The sequence below is a fragment of the Chanodichthys erythropterus genome, chromosome 16, assembly GCF_024489055.1.
Source record: "Chanodichthys erythropterus isolate Z2021 chromosome 16, ASM2448905v1, whole genome shotgun sequence".
Lineage (NCBI taxonomy): Eukaryota > Metazoa > Chordata > Actinopteri > Cypriniformes > Xenocyprididae > Chanodichthys > Chanodichthys erythropterus.
Genome location: NC_090236.1, coordinates 26337455 through 26357480, shown reverse-complemented (window position 1 = coordinate 26357480; position 20026 = coordinate 26337455). Strand labels below are relative to the sequence as shown.

The window sequence follows — 20026 nt, the reverse complement described above, 5'->3', positions numbered from 1 at the left end:
TGAACTAGCGACACTAAAACTTTGCTTAGAGATGGTTGGTGTAAATCACCCTCGATGATTAAACGCATGTTTGGGTGCTTGACGCGCCATGAGAATAGGCGGCAGTATCGAGTCTTTCACTGGCGATGTATTCAAATGATAATCGTCGAGAGACAATTCTTATTCCGGGTCGTCCTGTTTTCTTATGCTAAGTGAAAAACAGGTTTAAATACGGTCGTCCATAGAAGTTTAGGAAGAAGTGTAGGAAAATATCACGACAGGATGCAAAGACCACAGTTTCGTCATCCCCGCCACGGCTCGGGTCCACGGGCAGCAGGCTTCCGCAGCCCGCCTCCAGCTTACGACAGGGCAGGGAGTATGTTTCCATCGCCTCCGTGGGCATTTTCTACCCCGCCGCCGCCGTTTGGACCGAGATTTGGACAGTGTTCTCCTAATACCCCACCGAGAGAGTTTGGTGGTAATAGGGGTGGTGGCGGCGGCGGCGGTGGGAAATATTATAACAGTCAGTCTCCGGGTCACACACCGCGCAGATCGAACGCCAGTCCCCGAGGCGCACCGTTCAGACGCTCGCCGTATGAGAGCCCCGGGCGACACGCTGGATATCAGGTAGTTCACTCGAGTTCAGGACCAAATTAAAACAGTAATGCGCGATTTTAGTTTTTAAATAGTTGTATATGCTGTAAATTCGCTTCTTTGCAGTATTCTGCTGCTCTGATCCGAATTAATTTCTGCGAATTATGTGCGTTTAGATTTTGTTGTTGGCTAGGACACTATAATACAATCTCTGGTTAAATGTGGTCGTTTTAACGTCTTTCTGCATGATAATTTTCTCCTTAAGGGTTCACCACGGACATCCACACCGTTTGGGTCAGCGCATGGCAGGGAGAGAGGGACAAATGATATGGAAAAATATTACAAACCATCAATGCTCCAAGATCCCTGGGCTGACCTTCAGCCTATCTCAGTAACACAAACTCAGTCTAAAAGCAACTACAAACAAACCAATACAAGCAGACAAGGGAGGTACTACAATTAAAACGCAGTACAATTCTCTAACTTCAGTGAGAGGCAAAAGTCACTGAACAGTCCTTTTTATTTAGTGCAGCTGTAGTGCACTAAATTTTTAAAGTCAAATGGAGCCAGCCGAACACATGGACCTGAGGCAGGATTCACCAGCAATAATTCTTGAGAAACTGACTCCACAACATTTTTTAAAATCATATGTACTTTCGTGTATAAAGAGACCTCCTCTTTTACTTTTATATCTGCACTTCAACGACAGGATCATAAAAATGGGGTGCTTTTGTAACTGGCAACCTATTGAAAGTAGTTTGCCATCTCTGGCCCACTCCCATGGAGTTTGCAAATCTTTCATTGAATTCAGAGGAATATGTCTTCAAGCTCAAAATGCAGTCTAACAAAAGAGATGTCTGATCAACACATCCATCTACCTCTCAGTATTGACTGTGTGCTGTTAACTAAAACAGGTCAGGTCAAGTATTTGTAGGTTTGGCTCCTTTCCTAATTTTCTATGGACTGTTAATTTTTATTACTTTTTATTTTTGGTGACGCTTTTTTGGTTTTATTACAATCTATAACTGTTTCTTTTCTGTATATTAAAAAACATGATCCAATAACAGACATTGTCATTATAAACGGCCCACAAAGGACCATCGTTGAATTATAAGCCTAATTTAATTAAAATTTGTAATGCAATACAGTCCTTGTGAAAAAAAAAAAAAAATTGGAAGTGAATTTTTTTTTTATTTACTAGTAAAAACATGTTTAATATCTTCAAAGTTGATCTTACCATGGATTTTCAAAGATAATGTAGATAAAACACCATAATATTTCTACACATCTCTGGAAGTTGTAATTCAGTGGGGTTTTTTGTTTTGTTTTGTTTTTTGTAAGTATTACACTTTTTGCTGAAGGATATACTCATGTAAGAGGTCTAAAAAAAATAGATTTTATTAATGTAACAGACAACATTTTACATTTTTAAGTTCAGTATGCTTAAAATGTCTGCTTTTCATTTTCATTCAACATTCATATCACCAGGATTACTGTTGTAAAATTACATTTCATAGTGCTTTTTTTTTTTTGGTCTTGGTTGTAAGCTAGTTATTTTGAAAAAACGCTTATAATTTGGCCTTACATTATTTAGCATTCTGATTCCTGCATGTTTAGCATTTGCCAAAAGATTGAATGAAATTAAGACATTTCATCTTGGTGTATAAGAAAGACTCAAAACAATAGAGGCTTATATTAAAACATCTTGTATTGTAAACATTTAGCACTCAAAGTCAGTCACTCTTTAAAGTAATGAAGGGTTTCTTGAGGCATCCGCCAATGATATGTCAGCATCATTGCCCCATGGCACACTTGCCACACAAACTGAACTAAAGGAAGAAAAAAATTGCAAAAGCCACAGTGCACACAGAGATTTGGATAAAGACAGTGGCGGAGTTAATTAACATTTAAAAGAAGCAGTTTTAGCTGCAAAAGAAAAATATTTGGTAGATGCCAGAATAATGTGGAAATAAATTGTCAACCTCACATTTATTTACACATGGATGTGCTTATTCAAAACCATTCATCAATGGGTGACGGTTTTCTTTTACTCATATCTGCAGAGCAGATTATGTCCAGCCCTTTTAGAGTTTCTTAGTTTTAGTATGAGCGAGTATGATTTCGCAATATTCTCTTACCCTCACAATAACTAAAATTTACAATAGAAAATATAATTACACAGGATACAAGTTGCAAGAAAATTTAAATTGCATATAAGTTCTAATAAAGTACACAAATCAATCTGTGTTATAAAACATTCCAACCCGTTTTCACAGTAAAGTTGATTCAAGCTAGATGACGCTCTCATTTCTAATTTATGTGTTATTTGGGACCCCTAGATGGCACAAATCAAACCTCTAAATCTGGTGCCACGCAACAGGGATGAGTGAATAAGCCCTTTTGACTACAAATATTTTATGTATGCGTTTAAGGAGAGCTTGGTGTATGTTAAATCACATATTTGAAACAAGTTTGATCCACTATTGGACTTAGGATATTAAAATTAAATAAAGTGCCAAATGTTCTGAAATGCAAAACCTTTTACACGTTGGAGGGTTTGAATTCAAACAAAGGTTTTTGGTAAAACAGCCAATTAAATTCCTATCTAGTTTCTAATCATTGTTTTAGGAAGTATTTAGCAATGCCTATGTTAGGCAAAGATTGTAGCTGTAATTTTCTTTTAGATGAGTTTCTAAAAGCATTCATGCAGCTTTTTGTATACTCTAACATTAAGGCTTTACTTTGGGAAGTAAAACAGAACAGGAGGTTTAAATCCTCAAAACACACCGTGAACTCAGTAACAAATAGCTTGGAGTAGTATTATTTTCCCTACAGTGTTAGTGTTCAGCACTCAATGTACTCGCATTCAACTAAAAGCAACTAAAGTGAACAGAATCTAGTTACAAGTTAAAATCATTATAGTAGTCTGTTATGTTGTGCTTGAGCTGAGAAATGTTCTTATCTGATATGTCAGACCTTTGACACCATTTGTCATTTTAATGCATATCTGATATTCTGTCCTCTTATACCGATTGAGAAATGACAATGAGAAGAACCAGACACAGACTGTAGACTAGATGTGTTTTTACGAGTTGATCTCCAGCAGTTGACTGGAGAGTGATGAAAGTGATTTTTTTGGAAGCAGCGGAAGAGTAGAGAAGAGATGTTAGCATTATAGTGCGACTTAGTTGTTATAAAATGCAACATCTTTCTCGAATTCTCTTTGCCAAACTTTTCCTCTTCTTTTTTCCATTTTTCTCTTTGCCATCTTCCATTTTTCTGGCTCTGATCTCACGCATGAGATCAAAAAACACCTGTAGAGATTATGAAGTTTGTATGAATGCATCATTGGGAAAAAAATCCTCTTAATTTCTGCTAATACTAATTCATTCTGTTTATTAAAGTGATAGTCCACCCAAAAATGACAATTGTCATTTACTCACCCTCATGTCACCCAAACCTGCATGATTTTGAAGAATGTTTTTGTCTATACAATGAAAATCAATTGGGGCCTTTATTGTTTTGTATTTTGAACATTCTTCAAAGTGCTTTCTTTTATGTTTCGCAGAAGAAAGAAAGTCATTCAGATTTGAAATGACATGTAAGGGCGAGTAAATTATGGCAATTAGCATTTTTGGGTGAACTATCCCTTTTAAAGTTTTAGTTCACCCAAAAGTGAAAATTCTGTCGTTACTCACCCTCATGTCATTCCACATCCTTAAGACCTTCGTTCATCTTCGGAACAGAAATTAAGATATCGTTGATGAAATCCGAGAGGTTTTTTATCTCCCATATAAAGCGTTGTAATTACCACATTCAAGGTCCAGAAAAGTAGTAAAAACAGTTAAAATAGTCAACGTGACTACAATGGTTCAACCTTAATCTTAAGGTTAAAGCAATGAAAATACTTTTTGTGTGCCAAAACAAAACATCAGAACGCTAACTTAGTATTGGCCTGCTCCTGCGTCAGCATCACACGCATGCATAGTGCTGCTCACGTGAACAGCGTTGGCCAATACTGAGTCAGCGTTCTGACGCAGAACACAGAAGCATTCACTGTCTATACAACATAAACCGCGTAAGAGACTGACAGGGGTGAGACGAAATTGTTGAATAAAGTTATTTTTTAGTTTTGCGCACAAAAAGTAATCTCGTCACTTCATAACATTAAGGTTGAACCACTGTTGTCACGTTGACTGTTTTAACAATGTCTTTACTACTATTCTGGACCTTGAATGTGGTAATTTTGGCTTTCTATGGGGGTTAAAAAAAAAACTAAAATATCTTAATTTGTGTTCCGAAGATGAACAAAGGTCTTACAGGTTTGGAACATCTTGAGGGTGAGTAATTACAAACAGAAATTTCATTTCTGTTTGAACTAACCTTTTTAAGTAATGGTTGCCAAACCAGGCCTACCTTATCTACGTTGGCACGGGTTTTGGCAGAAGTCTCGACATAGCTGACTGCCCACTGCTCTGCTCTGGCCTTGGCCTCCTCCACTCCGACCTGCCGTCGGTCCTCCAAGTCTGACTTATTTCCCACCAGCAGGAAAGGTACGTTCTCTTCCTCTTTCACCCGAAGGATCTGTTCTCTGAAGTTTAGAGATAAAATGAGAAAACTTTGACTAGTATTATGTTAATCATCAGTTTTAAAGTTGTCTCTCTACCTGAAATCAGCAGTTGCAGCAAAGGATTCGGATTCTGTAATGGAGAACACGCAAAGAAATCCTTCTCCGCTGCGGAAGTAGTTGTCCCGAATGGCAGCATAGTCCTCCTGTCCTGCCGTGTCGAGGATGTCGATTTGGACTTCTTCTCCATCCAGAACCACCTTTTTTCTGTAGCTGTCAGCTTTAGTGGGCTCATAGTCTTCCACAAACTTGAAAGAGAGCAGCATAATTATACTTTATGGGTAACATCAATTTACACAAACAATGTGAAATTCCAAAATACTAAGTCATACCTCATCATACATGAATTGCAGTGTTAATGCTGACTTGCCCACGCCGCCACTGCCTACCATTATCACTTTGTGAAGGGCCAAAGCATTCCTGTTAGCAGCCATGGCTCAAGCAATGACACAGGTGGCAGTGCAGTGATGAAGCAGTGAAAAGTCAGAGGTAGATGGGTATTAAGGGAACCCTAGAAGGAGGATCTTTGAGAAGAACAAAGGAGATGTTAAAGCTTATATAGCTGTTTTAATGATGCAAGACTGGTATTTTACTTGTACAGGAGCAATTACCAACATTATTTAATAACTTTAAATAGTATATACCTGCACCCTCTTAAAGGTGCTAAAGAGGATGTTTTGTTTTATACATTTTTGCAATATTACTTGAAACTGTCTTTACTAACTGATAAAAGACTATTTATTAGGTGCACTGAAAGGAATAATATTGATATACATCATCTGTGCACGAGGTAGGGCCTTAAAAACATCAGCCAATCGTTTAAGCGATCATCGCGTAAACGATTGACCTTCTGGCTTGTCGATCACTGCCATGACGTTCCTTGTGAGAGACAAGCACGGCTGCGCACTCCAGTAACTTTCCAAACTCCACAGGCACCGCATGCAATGTTTTTGAGTTACCTGCGGTGAGTCCGACATAATGAATCCACTAACACGATACAGCGAATTCCGGTGGTAAACACTCGTTCCAAACACTCGTGGCATGAGTTTTGGGAGGCTTTCCCTCGAAAGGAGGGGGTTGTTCTTACGCATACGCTCATTTCAAAAACTCAGTAACAGTCTTTGGTTTCTCAGTCGACGAAAATATCCTCTTTATCACCTTTAAGTCAGTCAAACATGTTTGGGCTTATACTTATGAATAATCAGCTTTCTCCTGTTCCCATCATTCACCCTGCCTGTGATGATGACAACACAGACTTAGTTTCTTCTCCATCCCCTGAGAAAATGCTAAAACAATGAGGCTTCTCATTAAAGCTAGCATAGCATTTGTCGGTTCCCTTCCTAACTGACACTGACATCATTTCTCACTCAAACTCCCTTAAAGGACTGTCAATAGTTAAAGGGATAGTTCACCCAAATGAAAATTCTATTATTTATGTACACTCATATAGTTCTAAGCCTGTATGATTTTTTTTCTTCTTCTGCATGATCACATAAAAAGATATTTTGGAGAATGTTGGTAACCAAACAGTTTTGGTGAACATTGACTTCCACTGTGTGAATAAACATTTCTCAAAACATCTTTAATTTTTCACAGAATACAGAAAGTCATAAAATGTGAGCAAATAATGACAGAATTTTCATTTTTAGGTGAACTGTCCCTTTAAATCTTCCTAATCCAGGTGGAATCAATGGCTTCCATGTAGCCAAATAAATCCAATTTTAATTTTAAAAACATTGAGATTAGCCTCAAGGTCAGCCAGCTGTCCAGATTCTGAGACTATTGGTTATAGGTGTAATCTGATAGTATGTAATAATTACATATATATATATAAATCCTCTTTGAAAACCTGAAATCATGGGTGGAGTCACTAGACAATACAGTAATAACAGATTACTGCTATTGACTCAAGTGCTGACTGCTAACTACAGCAGTTGGTTTTCTCAGTTTACACAGCTCATCTGTGGTGTTAATGGAGAGGGTGTGGCTAATGCTAAACTACATGATGCATGCAGTACAGTTGATTGCTTCAACATGATTGACACCACATTAACAACTTGTTTGTACGATGATGGAGCGAGAAAAAAAAGAATGGAAAATTCAAATGAGCACTTGGCGAATTTCTATAAAGGTGCCTCAGTAGGCTTTTGTTTGTGGGCCTATTTCATTTTAATAACATATGAGAATGTTACCAGGTTGCAATGTAAGGACTGGAAATAAAGCAGTAAATAGTTTTGGACCAAAGACTACAGGCTGGTGAATATTTCAATAAAGTGTTGATGAAAGGGCCTTTTGTTAATTCATACAGACAGCATTGTCAGAGGAAACAAGTGAGAGCACCTTATCAAAATATATAATTTGATTCAAAATTAGTACCTGACTACTCTGAGGTATTGATATACACCTTTTAGGGGTAGTTAAGGCCCAAAGCTCCCCCTTTAAGAGTACTACTCCAGTGACAAGCTGTTACCTTATATTTGCATATGAATAGCTATACATGTTCTCTAACAACAGCCCTAACCTGTAGGAGCAGTACCATTTCAAATCTAGAACGTGTTGTAATTTGTCTGAGATTGAGATTCACTATAATAATGTGAAAGTAGTTACATGTGAATATAATATATGATTGCTACATCACCTGCTTACTAGCTCAATAATAGACTGTAAAAAAGAGCTCAATATTAACATCTCGACGTGCACGTGACAGCTGTGATGTAGTGGGTGTACTTTTTTAATCACAGTTTATACAGTGGTCAGGGTGAGGACGAGGACATATTTCTGACAAATAAACTATTTATAGGGTCGTGATACATTCCTCAACAATTAAATAACGGCTTACTATACAAGCGCGTGATATTTTGACACCTGTTCCGCTTGTACAGTCGTTTACAGGAAAACAGATTCGCTTGAATAGACTCGATAGCCACAAGTGAGTGAATTATTCCAATGGCCTGTGTCCCATCATTCATAAAGGGGATACCTACAACACTGATTCAGAAAAGTGCTCTTTGGTAGAGCTAATGACTGCTGCTGAGCTAGCAAGCTAACTTAATTGTTTCGATATGACACGCACGAGGGGCTGCTGTAGTTCGCGAGCTCTTAAGAGTAAAATCAAGAGTGATTTTCCTGTTATATTTAAATACTGATAGCGCGCTAAATGCCACTTCCGTGTTTAAGGGAGGATTTCGTTTTAGCACTCCACTGCTAATAGACAACACGTACCGGTTTAGTACATGGTGGTCTGTTAAACCATTCAGCAAATTAAACGAGTGGCAGTCTTTTATTACAATAATAGTTGTAGAAATGTGTGTACAAATCAGATACTTACCAAATGAACATGAACTCGCGTGTTCGGAGTCTTGTTAGCTGTGCTGCTGCGGGCAGATTTGTTTTGCTTCAGTGCATGACTCAGAAGGGAGCAGCACTGCTGTCAGCCTCGGCTGGCTGGGCTTGGTCTTCTTCACACTGACTACCAGGTTATTTCTGAAAAAAGTATTATGCTAAGGCCTGAATGTACGCCACGTAACTCGATGGGATTACGCCTCTGTCATATGTTTTACTTTTCAAAACAAAACAATGTTAGCTTTGTGTCCTTCACCTTTACACTTTTTGTAATTGCATGTTCTTGTCGATAATACGTCTACAGTATCGATTGTACAGTGGAGACCCAAACTAGCATGTTGTGTTTTTTCGATGTCACCACAAGAATATTGTCCGCCTAGAGGTCTCCTGGATAACTGTACATCACTGCTAGGAAGATAGGATGGATGTGCTTTTTAAAGGGTTAGTTCACCCAAAGTGAAAATAATGTCATTTATTACTCACCCTCATGTCGTTCTAAACCCGTAAGACCTTTGTTCATCTTCAGAACACAAATTAAGATATTGTTGATGAAATCCGATGGCTCAGTGAGGCCTCCATAGACAGCAATGTTACTGCACCTCTCAAGATTCATAAAGGTGCTAAAAACATATTTGAAACAGTTCATGTGACTTCAGAGGTTCTATCTTAATGTTATAAAGCGATAAGAATACTTTTTGTGTTCCAAAAAAACAAAATAACTGATTTTCTACAATATCTATATGGGCAGATTTCAAAACACTGCTTCATGAAGCTTCTGAGCTTTATGAATCTTTTGTATTGAATTAGTGATTTGGATCTCCTATCAAACGGCTAAAGCCGAGGACACACTTAACGATTGTAAGGCTGATTATGAATGTAAATTGATAGTTGCGACTGATCGTGCTCAAATGCATCCAGTCAGAGCGAGTTGCGTTCAGTCGGCGATTACAGTCGGTGTTCAATCCCGTGTGTAAGTATTTAAATCTGCTTCAGTCGCAGGAAACAATCGCCGTGTGTTGAGATCAGTTTTAGAATGTTTTAGCTAGTCGGTAAATGTGTGTCTGGCTTAAACTGCTGAAACCACGTGACTTTGGCGCTCCGATTCACTGATTCGATTAGTAAAGCTCTGAAGCAGGGTTTTGAAATCGGCCCATATAGATATTGTTGAAAAGTCGTTATTGTGTTTTTTTGGCGCACAAAAAGTATTCTTATCGCTTTATAATATTAAGATAGCACCACTGAACTCACATGAATCGTTTCAAATATGTTTTTAGTACCTTTATGGACCTTGATAGTTTGAATGACTTTGCTCTCAATGGAGGCCTCACCGAGCCATCGGATTTCCTCAACAATATCTTAATTGGTGTTCTGAAGATGAACAAAGGTCTTACGGGTGTAGAATGACATGAGGGTGAGTTATTAATGACATTATTTTCATTTTTGGATGAACTAACCCTTTAATAGACACAGCTAGCCTTTAACAAATGGAGAATTATTATTACAGTAGCTATGTAAAAAAAAAAATAATAATAACCATAAATGCCATGTGATTATCAAGTTAGCATTCAACTTCCATGCAGATTCTATACAGATCTCTTTCAGAAGATATCGCTTTCTCTTGATATCAGTAACTTTCTAGTTCCTCTCAGATAGAATCATAATAGAATGACTAAGAATTAGATGTTATTTTAAAATATTAAAAACATTTATCTCAATCTACATTTCATTGGAGCACAAACAAGTGGCATCTGCAAATTATTAATACTAGGACTAACTTAACTTTTCTGAGGCACTTTTTCAGTTGTTTTGAATCAGTTGGTCTCAAGGCCATTTTTCATGGATGTATAAAGTCAGTTCCCCTCAAGTTCACACAGGTGTGCTAGCAGAATAACCACTGTAGTTCATGTTAACAATAAATATGGATCACTAACTAGAAAGTGTCCCAACCTTATTAAATTAATTTTGAACAATATATTTAGTTTCATATTACAAAACCTATTTTTTAAAGTGTTTTTTTTTAAATAATACCACTTATTTGATATTTTGTTATATAATGCAAATACATTTTTACATATATAAAACATTATTACATTTATAATACTACCTTTCAAAAAATTGTCAGTAAAATGATTATAATGTTTTATTTAATCAAAAAATATAAGAACAGTAGTATTGTAAAATAGTTGTATATTTTAAGATATAATTATATAAATATTATATATTTTTGATTTATAAAACAGTTAGTTCCTGTCCTCGATTTTGATTGGTCAATAACGTTAGCTGTTTTATTCACGATAAAACACAGCTATGACCAACACTTCACCCAACGGTTCAATGTTACGCAACACCCTTAGCAACAACTCTTGGCAACATAAATTGTATGTTCTCAATTGATATTGTTCATTGAAGCTTAAGAGTACTGTTAGAAAGAGATCGAGTGAGCGAGTGTATTACCTGCATTCAGATTTAGCATTTTCCTTCAGGTCAGTCCTATGTTCATAATAAAAAATCCGTTTAAAGGTGCCCAAGAATGCTTTTTCACAAGATGTAATATAAGTCTAAGGTGTCCCCTGAATGTGTCTGTGAAGTTTCAGCTCAAAATACCCCATAGATTTTTTTAATTATTTTTTTTAACTGCCTATTTTGGGGCATCATTAACTATACACTGATTTTTGGCAGCGCCGTCCCTTTAAATGGCGTGCTCCCTGCCACACGAGCTCTCGACTATATTACAGTGCATTTACAAAGTTCACACAGCTAATATAACCCTCAAATGGATCTTTACAAGATGTTCGTCATGCATGCTGTATGCATGCTTCGAATTATGTAAGTAAAGTATTTATTTTGATGTTTACGTTTGATTCTGTATGAGTTTGAGGCTATGCTCCATGGCTAATGGCTAATTCTACACTGTTGGAGAGATTTATAAAGAATGAAGTTGTGTTTATGCATTATACAGACTGCACATGTTTAAAAATGAAAATAGCGACGGCTCTTGTCTCTGTGAATACAGTAAGAAACGATGGTAACTTTAACCACATTTAACAGTACATTAGCAACATGCTAATGAAACATTTATAGAAAGACAATTTACAAACATCACTAAAAATATCATGCTATCATGGATCATGTCAGTTATTGTTGCTCCATCTGCCATTTTTCGCTGTTGTTCTTGCTGGCTTACCTTGTCTGTGCACAGATCCAGACGTGAATACTGCCTTTCCTTGTCTAATGCCTTGAATATGGGCTGGCATATATGCAAATATTGGGGTCATACATATTAATGATCCTGACTTTTACGTAACAGTCGGTGTTATGTTGAGATCTGTTAAGGGGTTGCAGGCACTCTGTGTCGTGCCTAACAACGCCCTTCAGCCGTGACTTATTCACAATACAGCACTAGCCTCGAGTACCGTATTGCTTATATAATAATTCCTGTGAGGCAAAGCTGAATTTCCAGCATCACTACTCCAGTCTTCAGTGTCATATGATCCTTCAGATCATTCTAATATGCTGATTTGCAGCTTAAAAACATTTCAAGAAACATCACAAAAATATTGTGCTGCTTAATATTTTTTGTGGAAACCATGATACATTTCTTTCAGGGTTTTTTTCATGAATAGAAAGTTAAAAAGAATAGCATTTATTTGCAATAGAAATATTTTGTATCATTTTACAGTAAAACCACAAAATGACTTGGTTTCAATCAATCAATCAATCACAAAGAGATATTCTTCATGAGATAAAGCCATCTGAAGAGTGTTTATTTTGTACTCTTATGAAAATGGATGTGACAAGATTAAATCAGAAAAATCAAGTTTGTGAAAAAATAATAAATTGAAAACAAAAACACCCTGAGGCATAGAGAGCTTTGAAATTAAATGTATATGCCTCGATTTAAACACTGTTTTTGACACTATAGTTATGATATAATCATATATTTGGTTAATTTGACATCATTCCATTTAAGTGCAGCATTCGAGGCACTGAGCTCACTGAGTTTACATAAAGAGTCACAGAAAGTGTCTGTCAGCCGTGCAATTTATTTGCCTCTCACAAGTGTCTGGATTTAAGAATGACATATTATACTCTAACCATCTGTTATACAATATATATCTTATGCAATAACCTTCTTAATTGCTGACATATTTCTTTAACAGCCGTTCAGTCAAATTGGAATTGCTCTCCATTCTTTCCCCTCGGTGAGTGCGCGAGGTTGGTGGATAAACACGCTGTATCGCACACCCTGGTTAGCAGCAGCACGAACGAATCCGCTATTCGCAGTCATAGTGATTGCCCGCAGCGTGTCCCCTGTCCCAAAGATCATCAGTGATCTACGGTTCACTTTTGAGCTCGTAACTAAGCGGTTGGTTCGCTCAGACGGCTGGTCCGGAACCACTTTGAGCCTGGCTAGCAGCTCCTCAGCACGGGATTTTTCTCCCGGGCCTCCTAAAGTATCCAGAATCACACGGAAATCTTCAACCGCAGAATGACAAGCAAACAGCTCTTTTCCCTTCATGAACTCCTCCAGTCGGGGCAGGACCTTCTCTTGCCGTTCCTGTGCGGCCTGCTCTGTCAGCACCACCTCTTTAAAAGTGAAGTGACAGTTGCCGTGGCTGAGGGAGGACACGTAAGTGATCAGAGTGGTGATGTCAAGGTTCACCCTGTTGCACACATCTACCTTCACCTCAGTGGGGAAGGCAAGGCTGGCCACAATGGTGTCTCGATCAACACGAGTGTGCATGAGGTCTGTATCGTCACTGTCGTCGTCTTCTGCATCGTCTTCTTCCTCAACCAAAAATTCATTTTCTTCCACACCACCAGGCTTGTCTTCACCGTCATCTTCCTCCTCTTCTTCCTCCTCCTCCTCCTCCTCTCCAGCTTCGATCATTGTATTAACAGCAACAATGTCACCTCTCACAGATATGCCCATCTCTTTGAGCTTGTCTGCCATAGGGCTGGATACCCCATTGTAGAAGGCAAATATAATATGAGGGTTGCTGTACTGCACAGGCTGCTGCTGACTGGCCTCAAGGAAATCTTCTGCTTGCCGGATCACGCTTTTATCCCCATACTGGCCACGGCCTTGCCAGATGTTGTGCAGCGCCTCCGCCTTGCGCCCGATGGCTTTCACCCAAGTGTGTCCTCCGTTTGCCACCACGTCGACTACCAAAGTCTGCTTCTGTCCATCGGGTCCCTCATAGGTGAACACGTGCAGGACGCTCACCACGTTTTCTAGATTCTCGGCTGACTCGACGATGGCCTTCAGATGAGTGAGATTGGTACTTTGCAGGTGAGACTCCTTGATCACAACCTTGCCGGCCTCCACCTTCTGTAGGAACTTGAGCTCAGCCCGGAGCTTACTACACAGTTTAGCACGTCCCTCAACCTCACGGCCTTGTCGACTGCAAATCTTGTCCACTCGCTCAAGCAGCTCCTTGGCTACTCTGATCCTGTCCTGCAGCGTGTTGTAAGTAGCCATTGCTGTTGAACATTATTCCTACAGAATGAGAATGAAAAAAGGGTTTTCAAAAAAGTACAGCAATTACAGCTTCTCTCTTTCTCTCATCTATCTATCTATCTATCTATCTATATATATATATATATATATATATATAGAGAGAGAGAGAGAGAGAGAGACAGTTTACTTAGAAATTTACAATTAAATCATCTATTAAATCATCAATTAAATCACCTATAATTTTCTGGATTTTTGTATGATTACAAAAAATGGCAAGTAAATACACGAGATCACCCAGGTAATCTACCAAAGCAATTTTTAAATAAACTATTAATATCAGCAAAAGCAGGATACAGCAACATATAAAAGTATCTGAATAAACAAAAATCTTACTACTTGTATGACCACCAAAGAAGGTCTAGAAAGATTAAGGCGTGGTTTTAACGAACCACTATCGGATAATACATATATAAAGATACAGCTTTCTTACATTCTTACGAGAATTTCAATCAGTGGCTAAATTATCACGCTGTTTTTACACACCGGCTCATAAATACATGGACATGTCAGCTTGCTTGGTTAAGCCATGGGTTTCTACAAACCAGACACACTTCTTCCTGTTTGCTTTTAATAGTAGTAAAACAACAACTGACCGTTTAGGTGAAGAAAAGCCAAGTTGTCTGGAAACTGTGATATATACTTACAGCATTTACAGCTTCTAGCTCTGTCTCTTCTGCATTTTGGCTGACGTTATTTCCACCCCGAAGTAGAAGTTAGCCGCGCTGTCATAATGTTAGCGCGTTTGTGTTGCCACCTAGCTTGGAGGTTATGAATTGCATGAAAACAGTGACAAATTCGGGACAAACCTATTGCTATATTTTGTATAACAAACATTTACTCCTTAAAAATAACTAGTAGCCTGTTTTATGTTTCTAGTATTATTATTATTTTTTTAATACTAGTAATCAATTCAGTGCATTTTTTCAGTCTCTCATTATTTTTGACTTGTCGAAGCACTAGGCTATATCAATTTTAAAGGTCAATCAAAATCCCGCTACTAAAATTACATTTTTTACTAGTAAAAATTTAGATACATATTAGAGCTTAATAAATTTGTTCGTTTCAAATAAATAGTTAAAATGATAGCGACTATTGTCATGATACATAAGAAATAAATAGTAAAAATAGTTACTAGTAAAACTGAAATAGGTACGAAAAATATTACTTGGATATGAATAGAATAAATGGACAAATTCACATTTTGAAGTAGGCTAACAATTGAATATTTAGCCTAGGTTACTTGTCACTACTGAGATAGTAGCAACGGATTAAAGTAGCGACTAATTGAATATAAAACTAGAAACTATTGGAATTTCATCTTTTTTTTTTTTTTTTTTTTTTTTTTTACCTTTTGTGACTTTTAAAGTCACTTTTATGTAAACCATTTTGAATTACCATTTGTGTATGAAATGTGCTATATAAATAGGCTTTGTCTAGCTACAATTTATAATTCGAAAAAAATACTATTACTGTAGTTACTGTACAGGAAAGAGGGAGGATATTAGGTCAAAGTGAGTCGCGCTGAAGTGTACTCATGGTTACAGATTCTGCAAGAGCGTATGCGTGCTCCTGACGCAACAAGTATCTGGTTTCCAGTCTCTCCTTTGGATGACTACGCGCTGTCTGGAGACGAAGAGCTTTTAACATGAAGAAAATGCATAGCCAACATTGTATCTGAAGTAATACAGTTTTTAAACTGTCGTGTGTGGAACTGCGCTAAGTTTTAACCGATTGCATAATAGTTGCTCTGACTTTTACCGTTATTTCTGCTCATCTAGTTCCATTACAGGATCGAACTGTATTTGAACGCGGTCTTTCACGGATTTTCATGACATCTTTTCTTTAGCCGTAAGTGTTTTACGCATATGGATACTTTTCTGGAGAGCAGAGGGTAGATTATGCATTCCACAGGATGGGTGCGAACAATGGGAAACAGAGCGGGAGTGAAGGTGAGTGCCAGAATCAAACTCTTACAGCCAGCCACAATGCTCCTTTTCCACTGTTAAATCTCGGTGTACAGCAGCCATAGTTGTGTCAACGTCACTATTCCCCCTTATTCTTTGTGGGCAACAGTAGCTTTGCAGCAATCATCTCATTTTCTGTCATAGCATGAGCTTTTGATTTGAAAGGTACCCTTTAAAGATGAGCAGTGAAAAGACTTTCTGATGTTGCTGGCGTTTGGCCATTATATACATACAGACATACATATATGCATCATTATAATTCTCTCATGTCTCTATGAACTGCATTTTGTAAGGCTGAAAGGTACTTGAAGAGTTAATTTTCTGAATTTGAATACTGGATTCATACATGAGAATAATGCTAAAACAAATTTAAATGCATGTGGCATTATTAATTGTTTCATAACACTTAATTTTTTTAGTATTTCAGAATATTGGTATTCATACTGCAACAAATCTGCCTATAAATCTATAATATTTGAGCCTTATATGCATTCATTTTTAAGTGACTGATATCCTCCTCTGTTTACCTTTTGTCACAGACAGACAAAAAAAAAAAAAGCATGGTGCCCGAAGCAGCTTTATGAGGACTTAAGAGGTATATGTTTAGAGCTAATAAGGAACGAGTGTGTGCCAGCATCAGAAAGCACAATTTAAGCTGACTGCTTTTACTAAAGTAACCATCAACAGAGGGTGTGCGTACTTTAATAAACTGGGAATCATGGCCTAATGCATTCTATCATCTTAGATTGTGGGCAAATCTCATTTCTCCCAAAATATAGGTGTACAACAGTGATTAGAGGCCAAGGCAGAGTCCTTTTAAATGAGAATGCTGAAGGTTGCCACGGATCATGTCCTAATAACCATAAGCATTACTGCCAGAGATTTTGCTCCTAAAGAGTGAGTTCTTGGCAGTGTGAGAGACTTGTGGTCTTTTAAAGCACAGCAGATTTCTCTGGAAGGTCAAGGTTTGGCCCTCAAGACTGGCATTCAGTGAGAAAACCTAGAATTTTCCCACATGCAGCTCTTTAATTTGTATATTTCACATATCACCATCTTTTGCCTTGTCTGCTGATTAGATCAGTTATTACTGATTATATTAATTATTTCTACGTAGCTCTCTTGATTTCATTAAGCATAGTAAGACGAGATGACTTCTATGTTGCATTCAAATGCACTAAAAACTGCAGTTTAGTTTGTAAACCAACAAAATGTGCACTTTTCCCTGTAAAGAGGCATTTTTGTGGCATAAATGCATTTAAATACTTACTATTGTTTACTCTAGTGTCAGCCATGAGATGTTTTTACTAAGTACCACCTTTCTTTCCATTATTTGTTTTACAAACAATACACTATGAGCCTTAGTGCATCATGGATGCATTAAAGCAAATGTTTGTTCATGTTTAATTTGACGACTATATGAACCTCTAACAGAGGGAGTCGCTGTCAAAGACCATATTTTCTTCCTCAAAATAAAATAAGGATGTTCTGGATCTATTCCAGTGCAGTTTTTTTTTATCCAAATAAGTAATCCAAAGGAAACCATCCAAATTATGACAAATCTCATGTTAAAACGTAAACCTATAATGCCTCTTTGTTTTGAATTTCCTGGATTTTATTTTGTACAGTCACAGATATAGATATACAGCACTTTTTTTTGGTCGGTTTAAGGCTTTTATGTAATTGTGACACTGTAAACTTTAGAACTAATGTACAATCAAACATTTGTACCTTGCAAATAAAAAAAGGAATAGTTAAATCTGCACACTGTTTTTTATTGTAAATACCTTGCTCCTCATATGCCTGCATTCATTGTTCTCTCCATAATCAAAAAAGGTGTTTGCTTCTATTTGAAGTTTTCATGTGAAATGAATGGTTGTGGCAGCAGTAGCTTTGCAGAATTCCATTAATGTAATATTCAGTCAGTTAATCTCATCGGCAGTGAAGCACATTCTTCAGAGACAATGAACAATAAACAATGCTTGTGATGTAATCAGAAGATGAATTCAAGGTTAGTGTCTGAGCAGATTCCACTTCGGTTCACTGATTTAACTGATCATTTAAAAAAAAAAAAAAAAAACTGGCCTGAAATGTCTTTAGTGATATCACTGTGAGACTATTTAGTGAAAAACAGGTTTGTTTACTGAGCAAAACACATTTTTTGCTCAGCATGTGGAAGCTCCATCAGTCAGACCATTTATGGTAAAATAAAAGCTTATGTGAACTCTAGTTGTGTTTGCTCTCTCATCGAGCCTGTAAACATGCCTCATATGTGACCTGATGCTCTGAAGTGCCATTGAAACAAACAGGAGTGTTTAGGAAACATTCACATCAGGGCATGTTGTTTTAGGTTTACTGTTATCCAAAAAAAAAAAAGAAATACATTTGTTTCTCTGGTTATCGGGTGCGTTGATTCAAAATTAATCAGAAACACAGAGGAATCGGCACAACTAATCAAATTGCAAATTGAAAGAAACACGAGGCTTAGGCTTACTATTATTGTGTCTTTCCTAATTTGTAAAACAAAAGGCTTCTCATTTAGCACTCCAAAGAACTTCATCATTACCAAAACAATTGTTTTGGCTTGTTTTTTTAATATAGTTTTCTAGTAACTTTGATGGTCTTTATATAATATGTTATTTTTATGTGATGAACTCAAATGAATGGCACTTCAGCTTGCATGCGTAATTCAAATTTAGCTGGGACTGTGTTTCTTTGGCCATGTCTTTCTGTAATGTGATTTGTAAAGAGCTTCAGCTTTCAGTTTTTTCTTATCCCTGCCATTGGGGAGAATCTCTGGGAGGCATTTGGTTTGTTATTCTAAGTTTGTGATGGACAGAAAAAGAATGCATGGCATTTATTGTATTTGGTGATTCTGTTGCATTCATTTCTTTTAAACATTACACATTCATTTTTTTTTTATTTGTGCACTCTTGACATAAAATAATGTGTTGATATACAGTTTTTTGTATTGTGTATAAAGCATCATATATGTACAGATGTGTAAGTGTGCTCAATATAAGAAGCAGTTTTATGTGTTTTTTATCTTGCTCTGGCTTCTGCTTTTTAAGGCTAATATGTTGATTCTCAATTGGTGTTGTTTCTCTGAGTGTCCTGATGTGTCCTGGGGTGTTCTTTGTGATCTTAGGGAAAGGCAGTTCCAGTATTTCCTCCGACCTGAGTTCAAGTACGGATCAGACATCAACCAAAGCTCCAAAGAATGCAGCTACCAGTGAAGGTAGGCATATGGTCCTCATTAACCATCACTAGCTAGCCTTTCGTTCCTTCTTGTTTTGTTCCTTTTGACTTGTTGATTATTTTAGTGGAACTTTTTTTTTTTTAAAGCTATAAAATCGTAAAAATAGACTGGGCATCACAAATACTACGGAGAACAGGGTTTCATTTTCATCCTTTTTTCTCTTTTTCACAATCTAGTCCACAAATCTTGTCCAAATCCATAGTGCTGTTTAGAGTGTGCTTTAGGGTTTGTTTGGGTGAACTGTGTGAATGTGGATGAAAATAAAATGACAAATGCTGGGGGAAATTATGAGATTTAGAGGCCTTTTTCTTGTAAAACTTTCTCAAGGTGACTAATTAGAAAATACGACATTTGTTTATTTATTCTGGATGTGTTTTATTAGAACACAGTCATTGGTATGATTTTGGTCTAATAACCATCCCCAGAATAAATCAATGAGAATTCCATCAAACACTTAAAGACCCCATGAAGTCAAAATTTGTTTGTTATGACTTTAAGTCATATATTTGAGGTCATATATACACTACCGTTAAAGGTGCCCTAGAACTTTTTTTTAAAAGATCTAATATAAGTCCAATAAGGCAATAAGGTGTCCCCTGAATGTGTCTGTGAAGTTTCAGCTCAAAATACCCCATAGATTTTTTTTAATTCATTTTTTTAACTGCCTATTTTGGGGCATAATTAGAATTGAGCCGATTCAGGGTGTGTGGCCCTTTAATTATCGTGCTCCACGCCCCAAAAGC

The 20026-nt window shown here is 37.2% G+C and overlaps 4 protein-coding genes across 6 annotated transcripts in view; 2 read left to right on the top strand and 2 right to left on the bottom strand.

The window, feature by feature from the left end:
- The first annotated feature begins 125 nt into the window (after positions 1–125).
- Positions 126–1039, top strand: mplkip (M-phase specific PLK1 interacting protein). Its single transcript, XM_067362232.1, has 2 exons — positions 126–606; positions 839–1039. Exons 1-2 carry the CDS (start codon positions 262–264, stop codon positions 1034–1036), a joined length of 543 nt encoding a protein of 180 aa, XP_067218333.1. The 5' UTR covers positions 126–261; the 3' UTR covers positions 1037–1039.
- A 43-nt stretch (positions 1040–1082) lies between these two features.
- ralab (v-ral simian leukemia viral oncogene homolog Ab (ras related)) lies at positions 1083–8954 on the bottom strand. The gene is made up of 5 exons (XM_067362231.1): positions 8529–8954; positions 5533–5724; positions 5240–5448; positions 4990–5164; positions 1083–3887 (listed from the first exon to the last, which is right to left on the bottom strand). Exons 2-5 carry the CDS (start codon positions 5632–5634, stop codon positions 3765–3767), a joined length of 609 nt encoding a protein of 202 aa, XP_067218332.1. The 5' UTR covers positions 5635–5724; positions 8529–8954; the 3' UTR covers positions 1083–3764.
- Positions 8955–10875: 1921 nt separating this feature from the next.
- fbxl7 (F-box and leucine-rich repeat protein 7) overlaps positions 10876–20026 on the top strand; it is a 43257-nt gene continuing 34106 nt past the window's right edge. Inside the window, exons 1-2 of one of the 2 annotated variants that reach the window (XM_067363305.1) lie at positions 10876–11368; positions 19173–19262. In XM_067363305.1, coding sequence (XP_067219406.1) covers positions 11236–11368; positions 19173–19262 — 223 coding nt within the window. In that variant the 5' untranslated portion in view covers positions 10876–11235. Of the gene's footprint in view, positions 11369–15494; positions 16013–19172; positions 19263–20026 lie in introns of those variants that run through there. The other variant, XM_067363306.1, reaches the window with a different exon arrangement.
- Positions 12295–14795, bottom strand: c16h7orf25 (chromosome 16 C7orf25 homolog). Of its 2 annotated transcripts, none has more exons than XM_067363125.1 (2): positions 14708–14795; positions 12295–14042 (listed from the first exon to the last, which is right to left on the bottom strand). In XM_067363125.1, the coding sequence occupies exon 2, from the start codon at positions 14022–14024 to the stop codon at positions 12711–12713; it is 1314 nt and encodes a 437-aa protein (XP_067219226.1). In that variant the 5' UTR covers positions 14025–14042; positions 14708–14795; the 3' UTR covers positions 12295–12710. The 2 variants fall into 2 exon arrangements, with proteins under 2 accessions (XP_067219226.1, XP_067219227.1); XM_067363126.1 differs by having other exon boundaries at positions 14657–14728.